The sequence below is a fragment of the Salmo trutta genome, chromosome 32 (genome assembly GCF_901001165.1).
Source record: "Salmo trutta chromosome 32, fSalTru1.1, whole genome shotgun sequence".
Taxonomy (NCBI): Eukaryota; Metazoa; Chordata; class Actinopteri; order Salmoniformes; family Salmonidae; genus Salmo; species Salmo trutta.
The window spans coordinates 33,795,215-33,822,012 of record NC_042988.1 but is presented as its reverse complement, the minus strand read 5'-3'; the positions used below and the strand labels follow the sequence as shown (position 1 = coordinate 33,822,012).

The 26,798-nt window shown below is 44.9% G+C and overlaps 1 protein-coding gene across 1 annotated transcript in view; it reads left to right on the top strand.

Annotated features, from left to right (window-relative positions):
* The window catches only part of prkar1b (protein kinase, cAMP-dependent, regulatory, type I, beta), a gene marked incomplete in the record, with an annotated part of 165,702 nt that overhangs the window by 38,901 nt on the left and 100,003 nt on the right, over positions 1–26,798 (top strand). Inside the window, 1 exon segment of the mRNA XM_029728892.1 lies at positions 5,547–5,638. Within this exon segment, the coding sequence (XP_029584752.1) occupies positions 5,547–5,638 (92 nt within the window).

The window sequence follows — 26,798 nt, the reverse complement described above, 5'->3', positions numbered from 1 at the left end:
ATATTAAATGAATCCCTCTCTCATGCGTTCACATGGCTCAGCGTGTGTGTGTGTGTGTGTGTGTGTGTGTGTGTGTGTGTGTGTGTGTGTGTGTGTGTGTGTGTGTGTGTGTGTGTGTGTGTGTGTGTGTGTGTGTGTGTCTGGGCTGTGGGAACTTGGTTTTGGCTGAGTGGCGTCAGGAGGATCTCTGTGTCATCTGGGTCTCAGCACACAGGCTTTGCCCTCTCAGCTCCCAGCTCTCTGCCATCCCCTTCCTCTCCCACTCCCTTCAACAGACTAGATACCGTTTCTACCCTTCCTCTCCCACTCCCTTCAACAGACTAGATACCGTTTCTACCCGTCCTCTCCCACTCCCTTTAACAGACTAGATACCGTTTCTACCCTTCCTCTCCCTTTAACAGACTAGATACCGTTTCTACCCTTCCTCTCCCTTCAACAGATTAGATACCGTTTCTACCCTTCCTCTCCCTTCAACAGACTAGATACCGTTTCTACCCTTCCTCTCCCACTCCCTTCAACAGATTAGATACCGTTTCTACCCTTCCTCTCCCACTCCCTTCAACAGACTAGATACCGTTTCTACCCTTCCTCTCCCACTCCCTTCAACAGACTAGATACCGTTTCTACCCGTCCTCTCCCACTCCCTTCAACAGACTAGATACCTTTCTACCCTTCCTCTCCCACTCCCTTCAACAGACTAGATACCATTTCTACCCTTCCTCTCCCACTCCCTTCAACAGACTAGATACCGTTTCTACCCTTCCTCTCCCACTCCCTTCAACAGACTAGATACGGTTTCTACCTGTCCTCTCCCACTCCCTTCAACAGACTAGATACCGTTTCTACCCTTCCTTTCCCTCTCCCTTCAAATGACTAGATACCGTTTCTACCCTTCCTCTCCCACTCCCTTCAACAGACTAGATACCGTTTCTACCCGTCCTCTCCCACTCCCTTCAACAGACTAGATACCGTTTCTACCCTTCCTCTCCCACTCCCTTCAACAGACTAGATACCGTTTCTACCCGTCCTCTCCCACTCCCTTCAACAGACTAGATACCGTTTCTACCCTTCCTCTCCCTCTCGCTTCAGTAGACTAGATACCGTTTCTACCCTTCCTCTCCCACTCCCTTCAACAGACTAGATACCGTTTCTACCCTTCCTCTCCCACTCCCTTCAACAGACTAGATACCGTTTCTACCCTTCCTCTCCCTCTCCCTTCAACAGACTAGATACCGTTTCTACCCTTCCTCTCCCTCTCCCTTCAGCAGACTAGATACCGTTTCTACCCTTCCACTCCCTTCAACAGACTAGATACCGTTTCTACCCTTCCTCTCCCACTCCCTTCAACAGACTTACCGTTTCTACCCTTCCTCTCCCACTCCCTTCAACAGACTAGATACCGTTTCTACCCTTCCACTCCCTTCAACAGACTAGATACCGTTTCTACCCTTCCTCTCCCACTCCCTTCACCAGACTAGATACCGTTTCTACCCTTCCTCTCCCACTCCCTTCAACAGACTAGATACCGTTTCTACCCTTCCTCTCCCTTCAACAGACTAGATACCGTTTCTACCCTTCCACTCCCTTCAACAGACTAGATACCGTTTCTACCCTTCCACTCCCTTCAACAGACTAGATAACATTTCTACCCTTCCTCTCCCATTTCCTTCAACAGACTAGATACCGTTTCTACCCTTCCACTCCCTTCAACAGACTAGATACCGTTTCTACCCTTCCACTCCCTTCAACAGACTAGATAACATTTCTACCCTTCCTCTCCCACTCCCTTCAACAGACTAGATACCGTTTCTACCCTTCCTCTCCCACTCCCTTTAACAGACTAGATACTGTTTCTACCCTTCCTCTCCCTTCAACAGACTAGATACCGTTTCTACCCTTCCACTCCCCTCAACAGACTAGATACCGTTTCTACCCTTCTTCTCCCTTCAACAGACTAGATACCGTTTCTACCCTTCCTCTCCCTTCAACAGAATAGATACCGTTTCTACCCTTCCTCTCCCACTCCCTTCAACAGACTAGATACCGTTTCTACCCTTCCTCTCCCACTCCCTTCAACAGACTAGATACCGTTTCTACCCTTCCTCTCCCTTCAACAGACTAGATACCGTTTCTACCCTTCCACTCCCTTCAACAGACTAGATACCATTTCTACCCTTCCTCTCCCACTCCCTTCACCAGACTAGATACCGTTTCTACCCTTCCTCTCCCACTCCCTTCAACAGACTAGATACCGTTTCTACCCTTCCTCTCCCACTCCCTTTAACAGACTAGATACCGTTTCTACCCTTCCTCTCCCACTCCCTTCAACAGACTAGATACCGTTTCTACCCTTCCTCTCCCACTCCCTTCAACAGACTAGATACCGTTTCTACCCTTCCTCTCCCTTCAACAGACTAGATACCGTTTCTACCCTTCCACTCCCTTCAACAGACTAGATACCATTTCTACCCTTCCTCTCCCACTCCCTTCACCAGACTAGATACCGTTTCTACCCTTCCTCTCCCACTCCCTTCAACAGACTAGATACCGTTTCTACCCTTCCTCTCCCTTCAACAGACTAGATACCGTTTCTACACTTCCTCTCCCTTCAACAGACTAGATACCGTTTCTACCCTTCCACTCCCTTCAACAGACTAGATACCGTTTCTACCCTTCCTCTCCCACTCCCTTCACCAGACTAGATACCGTTTCTACCCTTCCTCTCCCACTCCCTTCAACAGACTAGATACCGTTTCTACCCGTCCTCTCCCTCTCCCTTCAACAGACTAGATACCGTTTCTACCCTTCCTCTCCCATTTGTAGACTAACAGGCTAGACTTTAGACACTCTCTGTCTATCTACTTTCAAGCTTAAAGAGGTTTGACCCTTTCTCTGTTCCCATCCGCTGCCATTCGTAAAGAGGTTAGACAGTAGACAGTAAACCCTCTCTGTGTCTATACCCTTCCAGCTTTAAAGTGTCTCGTAGGCCCTGTTTAAGCACTATCCCCCCAACTCTCACTACTCCCAGCCCTAAAGACTCAAGTGAATCCTCTCTCTACACCTCTATCCATAAAGACTCTAGTAACCCCTCTCTCTACCCCTCTATCCATAAAGACTCTAGTAACCCCTCTCTCCACCCCTCTATCCATAAAGACTCTAGTACCCCCTCTCTCTACACCTCTATCCATAAAGACTCTAGTAACCCCTCTCTCTACCCCTCTATCCATAAAGACTCTAGTAACCCGTCTCTCTACACCTCTATCCACAAAGACTCTAGTAACCCCTCTCTCTACCCCTCTATCCATAAAGACTCTAGTAACCCGTCTCTCTACACCTCTATCCATAAAGACTCTAGTAACCCCTCTCTCCACACCTCTATCCATAAAGACTCTAGTAACCCCTCTCTCCACCCCTCTATCCATAAAGACTCTAGTAACCCCTTCTCTCCACCCCTCTATCTATGAAGACTCTAGTTACCCCTCTCTCCACCCCTCTATCTATGAAGACTCTAGTAACCTGTCTCTCCACCCCTCTATCCACAAAGGCTCTAGTACCCCCTGTCTCTACCCCTCTATCCATAAAGACTCTAGTAACCCGTCTCTCTACACCTCTATCCATAAAGACTCTAGTAACCCCTCTCTCTACCCCACTATCCATAAAGACTCTAGTAACCCCTCTCTCTACCCCTCTATCCATAAAGACTCTAGTAACCCCTCTCTCTACCCCACTATCCATAAAGACTCTAGTAACCCCTCTCTCTACCCCTCTATCCATAAAGACTCTAGTAACCCTCTCTCTACCCCTCTATCCATAAAGACTCTAGTAACCCCTCTCTCTACCCCTCTATCCATAAAGACTCTAGTAACCCCTCTCTCTACCCCTCTATCCATAAAGACTCTAGTAACCCCTCTCTCCACCCCTCTATCCATAAAGACTCTAGTACCCCCTCTCTCCACCTCTCTATCCATAAAGACTCTAGTACCCCCTGTCTCCACCCCTCTATCCATAAAGACTCTAGTACCCCCTCTCTCCACCCCTCTATCCATAAAGACTCTAGTAACCCGTCTCTCTACACCTCTATCCATAAAGACTCTAGTACCCCCTCTCTCTACCCCTCTATCCATAAAGACTCTAGTAACCCCTCTCTCCACCCCTCTATCCATAAAGACTCTAGTACCCCCTCTCTCTACCCCTCTATCCATAAAGACTCTAGTAACCCCTCTCTCCACCCCTCTATCCATAAAGACTCTAGTACCCCCTCTCTCCACCCCTCTATCCATAAAGAGTATAGCCTCTCTCTTTGGAGCAACGGGTCTATTTCCAGCATTCCAGATGGTTGATAGAGACTGCAGAGGGTTGATGTTGGTAGTGTACTGCAGTGGCCTCATGAATGTTTCAGCCAGTCTGCTGCTGTTGTAGCTGTGGTCCTCTTCATGGTGAGCCATCTGTTGCTTTAAGTTAATTACAGCCTACAGACTGCTGCTTCCCTCAGAGCACGGATGCTTTCTTTCTTACAGTACTATCTCTCTCCCACTGGCATCTCTTTGATTCTGTCTTGCTATAGTTCTCTCTCGCTCTCTCTCTCTCTTTCTCTCTCTCTCTTTATCTTTCTCTCTTTCTCTCTCTCTCTCTCTCTTTCTCTCTTTCTCTTCTCTCTTTCTCTCTTTCTCTCTCTCTTTCTCTCTCTCTCTCTCTCTCTTCTCTCTCTCTCTCTCTCTTTTCTCTCTTCTCTCTTCTCTCTTTCTCTCTCTCTCTCTTTCTCTCTTTCTCTCTCTCTCTTTCTCTCTTTCTCTCTCTCTCTCTTTCTCTCTCTTCTCTCTCTTCTCTCTTCTCTCTCTTTCTCTCTCTCTTTCTCTCTTTCTCTCTCTCTTTCTCTCTCTCTCTCTTTCTCTCTTTCTTTCTCTCTCTCTCTCTTTCTCTCTTCTTCTCTCTCTCTCTCTCTCTCTCCACAGTAACACATCTGCAGAGCTCTTCTCCCTAGAATGTCTTTCTTTAAATACAGAGGCAGTAGTCTTTGTAGTGGGCTCTGAGGAGATGTGGCTGGCCCACATCATTCCCCCAAACAGTCCTTTGGTTCAAACATGGACATGAGAATGCATGTTTTATGAATGAGCACAGGGCCTCGTGAACTCACAGCGAAGGGCTGCATACACATGCACACACACACACACACACACATAGGTACACTGATCTGAGTCAAACAGATGGGTTGCGTTCAATTATGTACAGACAGAAGGGTTAGTTTAAAATATACTGTAATGTGCTTAAATCTGTGCATTGAGCTATTTTGATTTATGTGCGTGTGCCTGGCTTCATGTGCATAGCTCTAGTGTTTTCTTTTCTTTTCAATAAATGCTTTTTGGGGAAGTTATTATTATTTTTTTGCCATGTAGACATGGCATGACAAATAGGGAAGACAATGAGTATAGTATTAAATGGAATTCAATCAATTGTATTGATACCAATCAATTCCATTGTCTGTGATGCAGCTGCTGTAGTCTGGTTCCTGTTTGAGAGACCAGGATGTTTGCTATGTTGTTCCTCAGGTCATTCCTAAGGACTACAAGACCATGACTGCTCTGGCCAAGGCCATCTCCAAGAACGTGCTGTTTGCTCACCTCGACGACAACGAAAGGAGGTAAGAACCCCAAATCATAATCTAACTGACCCAAGATCAGTGTCTAGGGACGACTTCATCCTAGTTAAAAAAACATTAGTGACTGAGTGACTAAGTGAGAGAGCGACAGTGTGTGTGTGAGCTAATCATAAAGATGCTTTTTGTTGTTGTTGAGCAATTTTCCCGTGTGGCCACAGTGGGCCAGTGTTGTCTGCAGTGCTGCTGGGTTGAAACAGGTCAAAAGTTGTGAGACCAGCCAGGCGAGAAGAGGGGCAGGCAGACACTGGGCAGAGGGGCGAGGGGTACGGAGAGAGAGGGGGGCATGCCGGAGGGAAAATTGACTGCCTGGTGCCGCCCTGTCCTGTGTGTGTGTGTGTGTGTGTACACTGTTGTTGTCGATCGCCATGGCAACCCCCCCAAGAAAGGCAGGCAGTGTGGATGTTAGACAGTAATCTAAAGTGTGTTGAAATTTTGGTGGGGTGCGGGGTTGGAATTGGGTTACTCGGAACGACACGATTCGCCACGGCTCTGAGAGAGGGTCTGAGGCTGTGGGATTTGACAAACACAAAACAGCAGCAACAAATCAAATCAAATCAAACTTTATTTGTCAAATGCGCCGAATACAACAGGTGTAGACCTTACCGTGAAATGCTTACTTACAAGCCCTTAACCAACAGTGCAGTTCAAGAAGAGTTAAGAAAATATTTACCAAATAAACTAAAGTAAAGAATGATAAAAAGTAACACAATAAAATAACGAGGCTGTACACAGAGGCTACCGGTACCGAGTCAGTGTGCAGGGGTACAGGTTAGTTGAGGTAATATGTACATGTAGGTGGGGGTGAAGTGACTATGCATAGATAATAAACAGCGAGTAGCAGCAGTGTAAAAACAAATGGAGGGGGGATTTGTCCATTTTTAAATTGTAGTTAATAGTTGTTCAGCAGTCTTATTGCTTGGGGGTAGAAACTGTTAAGGAGCCTTTTGGTCCTAGACTTGGCGCTCCAGTACCGCTTGCCAGAGAGAGAGATTCATTAATCCCTCCATCCCTCCCCTTCACCCCATCTCTTCCTCTCTCTTTCCTTCTTCATCTTTCTCTATCCCTCTATCCATCTTTCCCCTTTCCCCATTTCTCCTTTCTTCCCTTTTCCATCCCACCCCTACCATTCTCTCTCTTCCCTCTCTATCTCTCCTCCCTCCTCCCTCCCTCCATCCCTTCCTTCCTTCCTAATCTCCAGGCCAGTACTGTGGGAAACATCTCAGGTGGCTCCCTCCCTCCCTCCCTCCCTCCCTCCCTCCCTCCCTCATTGCTCTGGACTGCAGCCTGAATACTGTTTCATTGCCGGGGAGAATCCATTAGCTCTGTATCCCAGGCTGCATCCGCGGAACAGCAGGGAAAAGCTGGACAGCTTTTTCTATATGCCTCTCTCCCTTCATCCCTCCATTCTAGCCTCCCGACGGTCCCAGGGAGAAAACCCAAAACACACCTTTTTCCATTCTTTCGTCAGCTGGTAATTTACTACGCTCCCTGCCCCACTTCTTGGCACAGGGCTTCAGTCTGATTGCACGTCAGTGTTGTTGCAACCAGCCGACAGTTTGCCCAGCAGTGGCAGGCAGAGAAGAAACATGTGATATCATAGAATCACACAGGCAGTACACTGTAGTAGAGACCTTGGTTCAAGTAGTTCTTGTTTCCTTGAAAATAATCTGAGCGTTAGATTATGTCTTCCTGGAGTGACAGATGGGAGAAGTTTGCACTTTTGGGTCTACACCTTTAGTTCAGTTGCGCCAGGCACGCTCAGAAAAGCGTAGGCAAAGTATTTGAAATAAAGCAAATACTATTTGAACCCAGGCCTGGTGTAGTCACTTAAATCTAGTGCTTGGGTGGCTGATACGGAGGCTTAGGGTTACATTAGGGAAAAATGTGGCACCGGACCATAAACTTGCCTTGTTTTAATGTATACAAGACCTGTTGGCATGACCAGACCATACATGACCACACAGCCCCAGAGTAGACCGTATATGATTCTGAATTTATATGACTGGCTGTTATGTTCGTGTAGCGGCTACAGAGACGGGCCGTCAGCTGTAGACAGACAGACAGACAGACAGACAGACAGGCAGGCAGGCAGGCAGGCAGGCAGGCAGGCAGGCAGGCAGGCAGGCAGGCAGGCAGGCAGGCAGGCAGGCAGGCAGACAGACAGACAGACAGACAGACAGACAGACAGACAGACAGACAGACAGACAGACAGACAGACAGGATGATGATTTGTTCTAAGATGAGTGATGGGACATAGTGATGATGACAGGTTCAGATCAGCCGGTCGTTGTGACTTGGTGTTAGCCTAGCTAGCCTAGTGCTGACAGGGCCCTGTTGGATCCAATTCCCTGTCGTCAATTTGTTCCTCTTGAAACTTGTCACTCCACATGTAAGAGACACTTGGTGTTTTAGCTGTAAACAGACAGACAGAAACGCATGGTGTCTGATTAGCTCATGTCTGAGTGATGGGGTGAAACGATGATGACAGGTCAAGATTATGTGTGATCAGCCGGACGGCGGAAGCTGTGACTTGGCGTTAGTTTAGCTCTGACAGCGCCGTGCTGGGTCCAACTCCCTCAGCCTTCAGCTGATGCGCTCAGTCACATTGAAGTTCCATTACCATAGTTTTGTGGTTGACACGTGACAAACTGAGACAATTTGTTCCTCTTGAATCCAGTCATACCACTTATACGAAACACTGTTGTTCAAAACCAATAGGCCAATAGTACAATTTGCATACGGTTTCTAAATGAGCCAGAGATGTCTGGGGCTGACGTAGATGGGCAGATGGTCTGTGATGGTCAGTGCTGGCGTGCCCTCTCTGGAGTGTCTTGCAGATGGTCTGTCCATGTCTGGTGTTGCTGAGCTGACAGGCTGTTGTCAATGACAGATGGGCCCTGATTGGCTAGAGTTGTTGGTTCCAAGGCTGTTGCTATGGCAAGGCTGTTCCAAGGCTGTTCCAACATCTCAGACATCCTGGACCCACTCCAATTTGCATACCGCCCCAACAGATCCACAGATGACACAATCTCAACTGCACTCCACACTACCTTCACCCACATAGACAAATCCAATACCTACGTAAGAATGCTGTTTATTGACTACAGCTCCGCATTCAACACCATAGTGCCCTCCAAACCCATCACTAAGTTCAGGACCCTGGGACTAAACACTTCCCTCTGCAACTGGATTCTGGACTTCCTGACAGGCCGCCCCCCAGCTGGTGAGGGTAGGCAACAGCACATCCGCCATCAACACGGGGGCCCTCAGGGGTGCATGCTTAGTCCACTCCTGTACTCCCTGTTCACCCACGACTGCGTTGGTGAACACCATCATCAAGTTTGCTGACGACGTGAAGGTGGTAGGACAGATCACTGACGACGAAGAGGTCAGAGGGAGACCTGGCAGTGTGCTGACAGGACAACAACCTCTCCCTCAACGTCAGCAAGACCAAGGAGCTGATCGTGGACTACAGGAAACAGAGGAGTTAACACGCCCCCATCCACATCGATGGGGCTGTAGTGGAGTGGGTCAAGAGCTTCAAATTCCTCAGTGTCCACATCACTAAGGAATTAACAGGTCCACACACACCCAACGCAGTTGTGAAGAGGGCACGACAGAGCCTTTTCCCCCTCAGGAGGCTGAAAAGATTCAGCATGGGCCTTCAGATCCTCAAAAAGTTGTACAGCTGCACCATTGAGAGCATCTTGACTGGCTGCATCACCGCTTTGTACGGCAGCTGCAAGGCACTACAGAGCATAGTGGGTACGGCCCAGTACATCACTGGGGATGAGCTCCCTGCCATCCAGGACCTCTATACCAAGCGGTGCCAGAGGAAGGCCCTAAAAATATTAAAAGACTCCAGCCACCCAAGTCATAGACTCTTCTCTCTGCTTCCGCATGGCAAGCGGTACCAGTGCACCAAGTGTGGAACCCACAAGACAGTGAACAGCTTCTACCCCCAAGCCATGAGACTGCTTAACCCCTGTGCGGCCATACGGGACGGACATCCAGCGAAAAATCCTATCGCCATTAGCATAACAAAATCTCATAAAAAAAATTTTCAATTTTTTTTTCAAATTATATCGTTTTATAGATACACCTCTCCTGAATCGAACCACATTGTCCGATTTCAAAAAGGCTTTACAGCAAAAGCAAAACATTAGATTATGTTAGAGGAGTATATCGTAAAAGTAGCCACATAGCCATTTTCCGACCAACCACATGCATCACAAATAACCAAAAAACAGCTAAATGCAGCACTAACCTTTGACAATCTTCATCAGATGACACACCTAGGACATCATGTTACACAATACATGCATTCTTTTGTTCGATAAAGTTCATATTTATATATAAAAACAGCATTTTACATCGGTGCGTAACGTTGACTAACTATTTTCCCTCAAATGCATCTGGTGAAACAGTGCTACAATTTACTAAATTACTATTCGAAAACATTTTAAAAATGTCATATTGTCATTCTAAGATTTATAGATGAATATCTCTTGAAAGCACCTGTAATGCCAGATTTAAAAATAACTTTACTGGGTAATCACACTTTGCAATAAAAAGGGATGCGATACTCAGAAAATGACCTAGTAATACAGGTCAGCGCCATCTTGGAACAATCGCATATCACATCTAGTCTTGTATACTATTGTCAATAATCCCTTACCTTTGGTTGTCTTAATCAGAAAGCACTTCCAGGAATCCCAGGTCCACAACAAATGTATTTTAGTTCGAAAAAATTACTCCTTTATGTTCCAAGAGCTTGTTCTTGTTAGCGCGTCTGAAGGCTGATCCAAAAGCTCCGTCGGCCGCGGGACAGCTATTTCGAGAAAATGCATTTTTTTCCCATTTAGGTTCGTTCAAACATGTCAAGCGTTGTATAACATAAATCTTTAGGGCCTTTTTCAACCACAGCTCCAATAAGATTCGAGGGGGCTGATTGCATTGACTTTCAAAACGTTTCGAAAGGGGAGGGTAGCCAGGGCCGCCGGCGTCATAATGGTGATGGCCCTCCTCATGTGACCAATTTCAACAGCGTCTCATTCATTCAGTTTTAACAGTAGGAGACTCAAACCACTTTGTAAAGACTGGGGACATCTAGTGGAAGCAATAGGAAGTGCTCAATGAACCATTGCTCACGGTGTGATTTATAGGCAACGAGATGAAGTTGAGTCCGCAATTCAGAATTCCACTTCCTGTTTCGATCTGTCTCGGGGTTTTGACTGCCATATGAGTTCTGTTATACTCACAGACACCATTCAAACAGTTTTAGAAACTTAAGGGTGTTTTCTATCCACAAGTATTAATTTTATGCATATCCTAGCTTCTGAGTTTGAGTAGGAGGCCGTTTAAAATGGGCACGATTTTTTTTCAAAAATCGCTGTAGCGCCCCCTATCCTAGGCGACCGTCAAGAGGTTAACAAGACTTCTAAATAGCTAATCAAATGTCTACCAGGACTACCTGCATTGGCCCTTTTTTGCACTAACTCTCTTGCACTGACTCTATGCACACACACACTGGACTCTACCCACACACTCACACATACTTACACTGACACCGCAACACACACACACATACTATACACCCACACACACATAACATGTTCACACATGCATTCTGATGCCGCACACACACACACACACACACACACACACACACACACACACACACACACACACACACACACACACACACACACACACACACACACACACACTCACCACATGCTGCTACTGCCTATTATCTATCCTGCACATTGACTCAGTACTGGTACTCCCTGTATATAGCCATGTTATTACCTCGTACCCCTGCACATTGACTCGGTACTGGTACTCACTGTATATAGCCATGTTATTACCTCGTACCCCTGCACATTGACTCGGTACTGGTACTCACTGTATATAGCCATGTTATTACCTCGTACCCCTGCACATTAACTCGGTACTGGTATTCCCTGTATATAGCCATGTTATTACCTGGTACCCCTGCACATTGACTCAGTACTGGTACTCCCTGTATATAGCCATGTTATTACCTCGTACCCCTGCTCATTGACTCAGTACTGGTACTCCCTGTATATAGCCATGTTATTACCTCGTACCCCTGCACATTGACTCAGTACTGGTACTCACTGTATATAGCCATGTTATTACCTCGTACCCCTGCATATTGACTCAGTACTGGTACTCCCTGTATATAGCAATGTTATTACCTGGTACCCCTGCACATTGACTCAGTACTGGTACTCCCTGTATATAGCCATGTTATTACCTCGTACCCCTGCACATTGACTCAGTACTGGTACTCCCTGTATATAGCATATGTTATTACCTCGTACCCCTGCACATTGACTCGGTACTGGTACTCACTGTATATAGCCATGTTATTACCTCGTACCCCTGCACATTGACTCAGTACTGGTACTCCCTGTATATAGCCATGTTATTACCTCGTACCCCTGCACATTGACTCGGTACTGGTACTCCCTGTATATAGCCATGTTATTACCTCGTACCCCTGCACATTGACTCAGTACTGGTACTCCCTGTATATAGCCATGTTATTACCTCGTACCCCTGCACATTGACTCAGTACTGGTACTCCCTGTATATAGCATATGTTATTACCTCGTACCCCTGCACATTGACTCGGTACTGGTACTCACTGTATATAGCCATGTTATTACCTCGTACCCCTGCACATTGACTCAGTACTGGTACTCCCTGTATATAGCCATGTTACTACCTCGTACCCCTGCACATTGACTCGGTACTGGTACTCCCTGTATATAGCCATGTTATTACCTCGTACCCCTGCACATTGACTCAGTACTGGTACTCCCTGTATATAGCCATGTTATTACCTCGTACCCCTGCACATTGACTCAGTACTGGTACTCACTGTATTTAGCCATGTTATTACCTCGTACCCCTGCACATTGACTCGGTACTGGTACTCACTGTATATAGCCATGTTATTACCTCGTACCCCTGCACATTGACTCAGTACTGGTACTCCCTGTATATAGCCATGTTATTACCTCGTACCCCTGCATATTGACTCGGTACTGGTACTCACTGTATATAGCCATGTTATTACCTGGTACCCCTGCACATTAACTCAGTACTGGTACTCCCTGTATATAGCCATGTTATTACCTCGTACCCCTGCACATTGACTCAGTACTGGTACTCCCTGTATATAGCCATGTTATTACCTCGTACCCCTGCACATTGACTCAGTACTGGTACTCCCTGTATATAGCCATGTTATTACCTCGTACCCCTTGTCGTGTCTTTGGGGTACCATTAAACTGAAGACATGTTTATCAATTAACTCCCTGTAATTATTATCACGCGATTAAACTGATTAATCGTTTAATTGTAATTAACTAGGAGATCGGGGCATCAAGGAAAATATTCAGATTACAAAGTTATAATTTTCCTAATATAACTTTCCTATATTATAGTATAGGCCGATTACCTTCTGGTTTAAATGGTGTATTTTACCTCGCGTCCAGTCTCATTCCAAACGTCGTAAATTGTTGTATCTGCACGAACCCAGTCTTTACTAAAATCATCCATACCTCAATTGTCTTAAAATCATTTATTTACTACACTAAGTAATTAACAGAAAACATACAAACAGTAATTATCGTCACAAAGAATCGGTAGAGGAATGTGCCCTTGTGGGCTAAACAGGCAGGTCGGCCTGTTGAACAATGGATCATAAAAGGTCAGCTGTGGCACACAGAGTTCATTAATATTAACAATTGATATGCTAATCCTTTGCACATGAACGCTCACTCATTCGGGAACAATTGCAATCAATATATATTTACGCTCAGTGTGTCATCGGGATCCTTGTTGGAGACTGCTGTTCTGTTGGAGAGTTTTGTCCGCGTTCTCTCTCTCTCTCTCTCTCTCTCTCTCGGTTAGAATGGATCTTTCAGAGCGACATTCATTAATGTCGTCATAGAATGTATGTTTCGTCGGTCTTCGCGTTCAATGATATAATTTCTAGCTGCATACTATTAATTAATATCAAAGACTTGTTCTTATTCTGTCGGTAGTTCACTTTCAGTAGAGGAATTGGATGGTCAAACCTACTGGCCCACTCGCCATGGAGTGGAGGCCTGGTCTGAAGAAAGTAGCTCAGGGTATAGTTTTATAGTGAACATGTCACATGACGCCTGGTCCTGTCTGTGTCCCTGGGGGCGTGCCGATGACTGAGTTAAGCTTGGTACAGAAATACAATTCTATCACATTAACTTCTTGGGGCTATGTGGGACGTTAGCGTGCCACCCGTGGCGCACCCTATCAACAGCAGGTGCATTTCAAGAGCGGCAAATTTGAAACCAAATAAATGTCAAAATTCAAATTTCTCAAACATACAACTAACTTACAGCCTTTGAAAGATAAACATCTTCTTAATCTAACCACGTTTACCGATTTCAAAAAGGTTTTACGGGAAAGCATAAAGTTAGGTTATGTTAGGAGAGTACATTGACAATAGCTGTGTGTAGTGTATTGTCGATTCAAAGACAGGCGTCACCAAAACCATAAAATCAGCTAAAATTATGCACTAACCTTTTACAATCTCCATCAGATGACACTCCTAGGACATTATGTTAGACAATGCATGCATTTTTAGTTCTATCAAGTTCATATTTAAATCAGCGTTTTACTATGGCGTTGATGTTCAGGAAATCGTTTCTCTCCAATACCGGCAGTCAAGTCATGACAACAAAATAATTAATTCATATTAGAAAACATTGGTAAAATATTATATTGTCATTCAAAGAATTATAGATTTACATCTCTTGAACGCAATGGACTTGCCAGATTTAAAATCAACCTTACTGGGAAATCACACTTTGTAATAATCTGAGCACTGCGCCAGAAAAATACGCATTGCGATACAGACTAACCGCCATGTTGGAGAAATCTAAAATCGAAAATACTATGTAAATAATCCATTACCTTTGATTCTCTTCATCAGATGTCACTTCCAAAGAATCCCAGGTCCATAACGAATGTAGTTTTGTTCAAAAAAGCTCATCATTTATGTCCAAAAACCTCCGTGTTGTAGCACATGATCTAAGCCAGCCGGACTTCACTTCACTTCAAGAACGGAAAAAATATATTTTCGTTCGTTCAAACATGTCAAACGTTGTATCGCATAAATCATTAGGGCCTTTTTTAACCAGAACATGAATAAAATTCAAGGCGGACCATTGGGTTCTCTTTTAAAACGTTTCGGAATGAGAGTACCCACCATCAAATCGCACGCCAGGTGTCTAATGGGCCATCGCCGTTCCAACGCTCTTCTTCAGTCAGATCTCACTGTAGAAGACTCAAAACACTTTGTAAAGGCTGGGGACATCTTGTAGAAGCAATAGGAAGTGCCAAAACATTCCTCACTGTATATAGCCATGTTATTACCTCGTACCCCTGCACATTGACTCAGTACTGGTACTCCCTGTATATAGCCATGTTATTACCTGGTACCCCTGCACATTGACTCAGCACTGGTAGTCCCTGTATTAGAGGTCGACCGATTATGATTTTTCAACGCCGATACCGATTATTGGAGGACCCCCAAAAAAGCCGATACCGATTAATCGGGCGATTTCTATTTTATATTTTTGTAATAATGACAATTACAACAATACTGAATGAACACTTATTTTAACTTAATATAATACATCAATAAAATCAATTTAGTCTCAAATAAATTATGAAACATGTTCAATTTGGTTTAAATAATGCAAAAACAAAGTGCTGGAGAAGAAAGTAAAAGTGCAATATGTGCCATGTAAAAAAGCTAACGTTTAAGTTCCTTGCTCAGAACATGAGAACATATGAAAGCTGGTGGTTCCTTTTAACATGAGTCTTCAATATTCCCAGGTAAGAAGTTTTAGGTTGTAGTTATTATAGGACTATTTCTCTCTATACCATTTGTATTTCATATACCTTTGACTATTGGATGTTCTTATAGGCACTTTAGTATTGCCAGTGTAACAGTATAGCTTCCGTCCCTCTCCTCGCTCCTACCTGGGCTCGAACCAGGAACACATCGACAACAGCCACCCTCGAAGCTGCGTTACCCATGTAGAGCAAGGGGAACAACCACTCCCAAGTCTCAGAGCGAGTGACGTTTGAAACGCTATTAGCGCACACCCGCTAACTAGCTAGCCATTTCACATGGGTTACACCAGCCTAATCTCGGGGGTTGATAGGCTTGAAGTCATAAACGACGCAATGCTTGAAGAATTGCGAAGAGCTACTGGCAAAACGCACGAAGGTGCTGTTTGAATGAATGCTTACGAGCCTGCTGCTGCCTACCATCGCTCAGTCAGACTGCTCTACCAAATATAAAATCATAGACTTAATTATAACATAATAACACACAGAAATACGAGCCTTTTGTCATTAATATGGTCGAATCCGGAAACTATCATTTCAAAAACGAAACGTTTATTATTTCAGTGAAATATTAACTAAATATGCAGGTTTAAAAATATATACTTCTGTATTGATTTTAAAGAAAGGCATTAATGTTTACGGTTAGGTACATTGGTGCAACGACAGTGCTTTTTTCGCAAATGCGCTTGTTAAATCGTCACCCGTTTGTCGAAGTAGGATGTGATTCGATGAGAAATTAACAGGCACCGCATCGATTATATGCAACGAAGGACACGTTAGATAAACTAGTAATATCATCAACCATGTGTAGTTAACTAGTGATTATGTTAAAATTGATAGTTTTTTATAAGATAGGTTTAATGCTAGCTAGCAATTTACCTTGGCTTCTTGCTGCCCTCGCGTAACAGGTAGTCAGCCTGCCATGCAGGCTCCTCGTGAAGTGCAATGTAAGGCAGGTGGTTAGAGCTTTGAACTAGTAACCGGAAGGTTGCAAAAACGAATCCCCGAATCCCCCCTGAACAAGGCCGTCATTGAAAATAAGAATGTGTTCTTAATCTGACTTGCCTAGTTAAATAAAGGTGTAAAAAAGTATTTATTTTTTAAATCGGCAAATCGGTGACCAAAAATACGGATTACCGATTGTTATGAAAACTTGAAATCGGCCCTAATTAATCGGCCATTCCGATTAATCGGTCGAACTCTACCCTGTATATAGCCATGTTATTACCTCATAGCCCTGCACATTGACTCGGTACGTGTACTCACTGTATATAGCCATGTTATTACCTGGTACCTCCTGCACATTGACTCAGTACTGGTACTTGTTGGAAAAGGACCCATAAGTAAGCATCTCACTGTTGGTCTACACCTGTTGTTTACCAAGCATGTGACACATTTTTTGGAGGGGATTTTATTGCTGGGCTTTGCAGAAAGGTTTCTGCACTCAATGTTTCATACAGGTACACTGGCCTGACTGGCTGGAGTTGGTGGTCTTTGAAGCTGCTATTGGCTGATCTCTCCGGCATACAAGGCTACCAGCCACAAGCTGGTATTGCTTGGCTGTTGGCTGTTATTGGCAGGCCTTTTCGAACAGTAATCTGTCATTGGCTGGTGTTTTTGATTTGGACTGAACCGGTGTGTTCTATGAGTCAGTTCCTTCCCTGACAGCTGTAGCCGTGTGAAGAACAAGACGAAGGAAACATCCCATATCATCAGTCACTCAGCAGTTATGTGAGCTGAACGGCCAGCGATCTGTTTCTCCTATTATCAACTTATTATGTTATCATCCACTCTCCAAAACAGGCTTCCAAAAGGGTTCTTCAGCTGTCCCCATAGGAGAACCCTTTTTGGTTCCAGGTAGAACCCTTTTTGGTTCCAGGTAGAACTCTTTTGGGTTCCATGTAGAACCCTCTGTGTAAAGGGTTCTGCATGGAACTCAAAGGGTTATACCTGGAACCAAAGAGGGTTCTTCAAAGGGATATCTTATGGGGACAGCAGAAGAACCTAAGAGTGAACCTTTCCAAGAGTGTACCTTTTAATCATCAACTACCAACCATTATCATCCATTTTAATCATCAACCACCCACCATTATCATCCCTTTTAATCATCAACCACCAACCATGATCATCCCTTTTAATCATCAACCACCAACCATGATCATCCCTTTTAATCATCAACCACCAACCATTATCATCCCTTTTAATCATCAACCACCAACCATTATCATCCCTTTTAATCATCAACCACCAACCATTATCATCCCTTTTAATCATCAACCACCAACCGGGGAGGACACAATGACTGGTACTTTGTGTTCTGACTGCAGCAGCTCTCCACTGCTGTGAGGTGAGGGGGTGGGGGAGATAGAGAGAGTATGAAGGCAGCAAAGCCAGCCATTGTCCCAGCCTCAGACAGAGATGCCCTCTCTGAACCCTCCTGCTGCTGTGCCACCTGATGCCCAGGTGGGGGCCTGCCCTCAGTGCCCTGGGGCGACGTGGCACACTGGCACCTGCTGTTCCCCCCTGTCTTGCCAGCACCCTGTGTCCCTGACTCACCCCTGTGCCCCCCTATGACCTCCCTCTTCACCCTCACGCCATTTCCTGAAAGCATGCCCTCAGTCACCTGTCTGCTGTTGCCAGGCAAGACTTTCTCTCTCAGATTCTGAGGCTTTTCGCTGTTCTAGTTCTCCTTAAGGACATGACAGGTTCTCTGTTCTAGTTCTCCTTAAGGACATGACATGACAGGTTCTCTGTTCTAGTTCTCCTTAAGGACAGGAAATGACAGGTTCTAGTTCTAGTTCTCCTTAAGGACATGACAGGTTCTCTGTTCTAGTTCTCCTTAAGGACATGACAGGTTCTCTGTTCTAGTTCTCCTTAAGGACATGGCAGGTTCTCTGTTCTAGTTCTCCTTAAGGACATGACAGGTTCTCTGTTCTAGTTCTCCTTAAGGACATGACAGGTTCTCTGTTCTAGTTCTCCTTAAGGACAGGACATGACAGGTTCTCTGTTCTAGTTCTCCTTAAGGACATGACAGGTTCTCTGTTCTAGTTCTCCTTAAGGACAGGATATGACAGGTTCTCTGTTCTAGTTCTCCTTAAGGACATGACAGGTTCTCTGTTCTAGTTCTCATTAAGGACAGGATATGACAGGTTCTCTGTTCTAGTTCTCCTTAAGGACATGACAGGTTCTCTGTTCTAGTTCTCCTTAAGGACATGACAGGTTCTCTGTTCTAGTTCTCCTTAAGGACAGGATATGACAGGTTCTCTGTTCTAGTTCTCCTTAAGGACAGGACATGACAGGTTCTCTGTTCTAGTTCTCCTTAAGGACATGACAGGTTCTCTAATCTAGTTTTCCTTAAGGACATGACAGGTTCTCTGTTCTAGTTCTCCTTAAGGACATGACAGGTTCTCTGTTCTAGTTCTCCTTAAGGACATGACAGGTTCTCTGTTCTAGTTCTCCTTAAGGACATGACAGGTTCTCTGTTCTAGTTCTCCTTAAGGACATGGCAGGTTCTCTGTTCTAGTTCTCCTTAAGGACATGAAAGGTTCTCTGTTCTAGTTCTCCTTAAGGACATGACAGGTTCTCTGTTCTAGTTCTCCTTAAGGACAGGACATGAAAGGTTCTCTGTTCTAGTTCTCCTTAAGGACAGGACATGACAGGTTATCTGTTCTAGTTCTCCTTAAGGACAGGACATGACAGGTTCTCTGTTCTAGTTCTCCTTAAGGACATGACAGGTTCTCTGTTCTAGTTCTCCTTAAGGGCAGGGTCACAAATCCTGCCTACTGTCCCCTTTTCCTCTCTGACTTCAGTTTCTCCTCTCCTCTCCCTCCTGTCCATCCAGATGAATATGATATCCACCACCACCTTGCTTTACATAAAGAGGGGTATAGGGAGATTTAGTGGGGAGAGGGGGAGGGTGGAGGTTGCAGGTGGGAGTGTGACGAGAGGTCCTGCAGTAACAGAGGGGGAGGATGGGTAACCTGAGAGGAACAGGCAGGGTGGCACTGCATTGAGACACACACACACACACATACTGCTGCCAGTGCCATAGACCGAGACTGCACCGGTCCCGCAATCAACAGTACAGCAACCTCTCAGTCACAAACACACAACCTATACAGTACACACACACAACCTCTCAGTCACAAACACACAACCTACACAGTACACACAACCTATACAGTACACACACACAACCTATACAGTACACACACACAACCTCTCAGTCACAAACACACAACCTATACAGTACACACAACCTATACAGTACACACACACACAACCTCTCAGTCACAATCACACAACCTATACAGTACACACAACCTATACAGTACACACACACACAACCTCTCAGTCACAAACACACAACCTATACAGTACACACAACCTATACAGTACACACACACAACCTCTCAGTCACAAACACACAACCTATACAGTACACACACACACAACCTCTCAGTCACAAACAACCAACCTATACAGTACACACACATATACAGTACACAAACACACAACCTAGACAGTACACACACACAACCTACAGTACACACACACAACCTCTCAGTCACAAACACACACAACCTATACAGTACACACACACACAACCTCTCAGTCACAAACACACAACCTATACAGTACACACAACCCTATACAGTACACACAACCTATAAAGTACACACACACACAACCTCTCAGTCACAAACACACAACCTATACAGTACACACAACCTATACAGTACACACACACACACAACCTCTCAGTCACAAACACACAACCTATACAGTACACACAACCTATACAGTACACACACACCCCTCAGTCACAAACACACAACCTATACAGGAACACCACACAACCTGTCAGTCACAAACACACAACCTATACAGTACACACAACCTATATAGTACACACACACAACCTCTGTCACAAACACACAACCTATACAGTACACACAACCTATACAGTACACAAACACACAACCTATACAGTACACACACACAACCTCTCAGTCACAAACACACAACCTATACAGTACACACACACAACCTATCAGTCACAAACACACAACCTATACAGTACACACAACCTATACAGTACACAACACACACACCTATACAGTACAACACACACAACCTATACAGTACACACAACCTATACAGTACACACACACAACCTCTGTCCAAACACACAAACCTATACAGTACAAACACAACCTATACCAGTACAACCCTATACAGTACACAAACACACAACCTATACAGTACACACACACAACCTCTCAGTCACAAACACACAACCTATACAGTACACACACACAACCTCTCAGTCACAAACACACAACCTATACAGTACACACAACATATACAGTACACAAACACACAACCTATACAGTACACACACACAACCTATACAGTACACACACACAACCTCTCAGTCACAAACACACAACCTATACAGTACACACACACACAACCTCTCAGTCACAAACACACAACCTATACAGTACACACAACCTATAAAGTACACACACACACAACCTCTCAGTCACAAACACACAACCTATACAGTACACACAACCTATACAGTACACACACACACACACACCTCTCAGTCACAAACACACAACCTATACAGTACACACAACCTATACAGTACACACACACAACCTCTGTCACAAACACACAACCTATACAGTACACACACACAACCTGTCAGTCACAAACACACAACCTATACAGTACACACAACCTATACAGTACACACACACAACCTCTGTCACAAACACACAACCTATACAGTACACACAACCTATACAGTACACAAACACACAACCTATACAGTACACACACACAACCTCTCAGTCACAAACACACAACCTATACAGTACACACAACCTATACAGTACACAAACACACAACCTATACAGTACACACACACACAACCTATACAGTACACACAACCTATACAGTACACACACACAACCTCTGTCACAAACACACAACCTATACAGTACACACAACCTATACAGTACACAAACACACAACCTATACAGTACACAAACACACAACCTATACAGTACACACACACAACCTCTCAGTCACAAACACACAACCTCTCAGTCACAAACACACAACCTATGCAGTACACACAACATATACAGTACACACACACAACCTATACAGTACACACACACAACCTATACAGCACACACACACAACCTCTCAGTCACAAACACACAACCTATACAGTACACACAACCTATACAGTACACACACACACACACAACCTCGCAGTCACAAACACACAACCTATACAGTACACACACACTACCTCTCAGTCACAAACACACAACCTATACAGTACACACACCTATACAGTACACACACACTACCTCTCAGTCACAAACACACAACCTATACAGTACACACACACTACCTCTCAGTCACAAACACACAACCTATACAGTACACACACACACAACCTATACAGTACACACAACCTATACAGTACACACACACACAACCTATACAGTACACACACACACAACCTATACAGTACACACACACAACCTCTCAGTCACAAACACACAACCTCTCAGTCACAAACACACAACCTCTCAGTCACAAACACACAACCTATGCAGTACACACACACAACCTATACAGTACACACACACAACCTATACAGTACACACACACACAGCCTATACGTCACAAACACACAACCTATACAGTACACACACACAACCTCTCAGTCACAAACACACAACCTATACAGTACACACAACCTATACAGTACACACACACAACCTCTCAGTCACAAACACACAACCTATACAGTACACACACACAACCTCTCAGTCACAAACACACAACCTATACAGTACACACACACAACCTCTCAGTCACAAACACACAACCTATACAGTACACACAACCTATACAGTACACACACACACAACCTCTCAGTCACAAACACACAACCTATACAGTACACACAACCTATACAGTACACACACACAACCTCTGTCACAAACACACAACCTATACAGTACACACACACAACCTGTCAGTCACAAACACACAACCTATACAGTACACACAACCTATATAGTACACACACACAACCTCTGTCACAAACACACAACCTATACAGTACACACAACCTATACAGTACACACACACAACCTATACAGTACACACACACACAACCTCTGTCACAAACACACAACCTATAAAGTACACACAACCTATACAGTACACAAACACACAACCTATACAGTACACACACACAACCTCTCAGTCACAAACACACAACCTATACAGTACACACACACAACCTCTCAGTCACAAACACACAACCTATACAGTACACACAACCTATACAGTACACAAACACACAACCTATACAGTACACACACACAACCTATACAGTACACACAACCTATACAGTACACACACACAACCTATGTCACAAACACACAACCTATACAGTACACACAACCTATACAGTACACAAACACACAACCTATACAGTACACAAACACACAACCTATACAGTACACACACACAACCTCTCAGTCACAAACACACAACCTATACAGTACACACACACAACCTCTCAGTCACAAACACACAACCTCTCAGTCACAAACACACAACCTATGCAGTACACACAACATATACAGTACACACACACAACCTATACAGTACACACACACAACCTCTCAGTCACAAACACACAACCTATACAGTACACACACACACAACCTATACAGTACACACAACCTATACAGTACACAAACACACAACCTATACAGTACACACACACTACCTCTCAGTCACAAACACACAACCTATACAGTACACACACACAAACCTATACAGTACACACAACCTATACAGTACACACACACACCTATACAGTACACACACACCAACCTGATACGTACACAACACACAACCTCTCAGTCACAAACAAACAACCTCTCAGTCACAAACACACAACCTCTCAGTCACAAACACACAACCTATGCAGTACACACACACAACCTATACAGTACACACACACAACCTATACAGTACACACACACACAGCCTATACGTCACAAACACACAACCTATACAGTACACACACACAACCTATACAGTACACACACACAACCTATACAGTACACACACACACAGCCTATACGGCACAAACACACAACCTATACAGTACACACACACAACCTCTCAGTCACAAACACACAACCTATACAGTACACACACCTATACAGTACACACACACAACCTCTCAGTCACAAACACACAACCTATACAGTACACACACACAACCTCTCAGTCACAAACACACAACCTATACAGTACACACACACACAACCTCTCAGTCACAAACACACAACCTATACAGTACACACAACCTATACAGTACACACAACCTATAAAGTACACACACACACAACCTCTCAGTCACAAACACACAACCTATACAGTACACACAACCTATACAGTACACACACACACACAACCTCTCAGTCACAAACACACAACCTATACAGTACACACAACCTATACAGTACACACACACAACCTCTGTCACAAACACACAACCTATACAGTACACACACACAACCTGTCAGTCACAAACACACAACCTATACAGTACACACAACCTATACAGTACACACACACAACCTCTGTCACAAACACACAACCTATACAGTACACAAACACACAACCTATACAGTACACACACACAACCTCTCAGTCACAAACACACAACCTATACAGTACACACACACAACCTCTCAGTCACAAACACACAACCTATACAGTACACACAACCTATACAGTACACACACACAACCTATACAGTACACAAACACACAACCTATACAGTACACAAACACACAACCTATACAGTACACACACACAACCTCTCAGTCACAAACACACAACCTATACAGTACACACACACAACCTCTCAGTCACAAACACACAACCTCTCAGTCACAAACACACAACCTATGCAGTACACACAACATATACATTACACACACACAACCTATACAGTACACACACACAGCCTATACGTCACAAGCACACAACTTATACAGTACACACACACTACCTCTCAGTCACAAACACACAACCTATACAGTACACACACACTACCTCTCAGTCACAAACACACAACCTATACAGTACACACACACACAACCTATACAGTACACACACACAACCTCTCAGTCACAAACACACAACCTCTCAGTCACAAACACACAACCTATACAGTACACACACACAACCTATACAGTACACACACACAACCTATACAGTACACACACACACAGCCTATACGTCACAAACACACAACCTATACAGTACACACACACAACCTCTCAGTCACAAACACACAACCTATACAGTACACACAACCTATACAGTACACACACACAACCTCTCAGTCACAAACACACAACCTATACAGTACACACAACCTATACAGTACACACACACAACCTCTCAGTCACAAACACACAACCTATACAGTACACACACACAACCTCTCAGTCACAAACACACAACCTATACAGTACACACACACTACCTCTCAGTCACAAACACACAACCTATACAGTACACAAACACACAACCTATACAGTACACACACAACCTATACAGTACACACACACAACCTATACAGTACACACACACAACCTATACAGTACACACACATACACACAACCTATACAGTACACACACACAACTCATCCCTGTGGACTAGCTGTAGTAGTTTAAATGGGCTGGGTATCATGGCTTGTGTGGAATGTAGGCCAGACAGACTAGTTCCTAGGAAGCCTGGTTTCTGGTCTCTGGTCTCTTGTCCCTGGTCCCGGGTCTTTGGTTTCTGGTCTCTGGTTTCTGGTCTTTGGTTTCTGGTCTCTGGTCCCTGGTCCCTGGTCCCTGGTCTCTGGTCCCTGATCTCTGATCCCTGGTCTCTGGTCCCTGGTGTCTGATCTCTGGTCCCTGGTCTCTGGTCCCTGGTCTCTGATCTCTGGTCCCTGGTCTCTGGTCTCTGGTCCCTGGTCTCTGGTCTCTGATCCCTGGTCTCTGGTCCCTGGTGTCTGTTCTCTGGCCCCTGGTCTCTGGTCCCTGGTCTCTGGTCCCTGGTCTCTGGTCCCTGGTCCCTGGTGTCTGATCTCTGGTCCCTGGTCTCTGGTCCCTGGTCTCTGATCTCTGGTCCCTGGTGTCTGATCTCTGGTCCCTGGTCCCTGATCTCTGGTTCCTGGTCTCTGGTCCCTGGTGTCTGATCTCTGGTCCCTGGTCTCTGGTCTCTGGTCCCTGGTCTCTGGTCCCTGGTCTCTGATCTCTGGTCTCTGGTCCCTGGTCTCTGGTCCCTGGTCTCTGGTCTCAGGTCCCTGGTCTCTGGTCCCTGGTCTCTGGTCTCTGGTCCCTGGTCTCTGGTCCCTGGTCTCTGATCTCTGGTCTCTGGTCCCTGGTCTCTGGTCTCTGGTCCCTGGTCTCTGATCTCTGGTCCAGCTGGGAAACTAGATGAACACATCAGCCTAGCTCTGGACACATTTCCAAGGCCAGTGGGACATGATATAGTCTGTCAGTCTGTGCTGCTCTCTGTGTGACCTTGGCTGAACTGTAACCCTCAGTAAAAGCCCTGCAGAAGTCATGGTGCTGCCCCATAGCTACTGTACCACGGTAAACACACACACACCCACACCCACACGTCATTCCATCAACAGGTGTGTGTTATCAGGCAGTGCTGAGCAGTGCACTGTGGGGTGTTGTGTAATGTGTAGAAACAGAAACACCTGTTCCACTGTTATCTCTATAGTCTGAAACCATTAAGTCATCGTTGAGCTTGTCTTTCACATTGCTCTGTTTTGTTGATGTGAAAGTGAGAGCTTTTGATTAGATAGAAGGATCAGGTCTAGGCCCTAGCAGAGAAAGGTAATATGTTACCAGGAGGGGGTGGTGGGGGCTGTGGACAGGTTTACAGTATACGTGTGTGTACCTGTGTGTGTCCAGGTGCACTGTGATTTCTGGGGGTATATTTGGCCTTCCTATCACACTCTATCTCAGCAAGACTTCCCCTGTAATGTTGCTCAGTCCCATTAACAATGACTTTAGATACGGCAGATAGAATGTTATCAGCATTACAAACAGGACTGTGTTAGTTTCC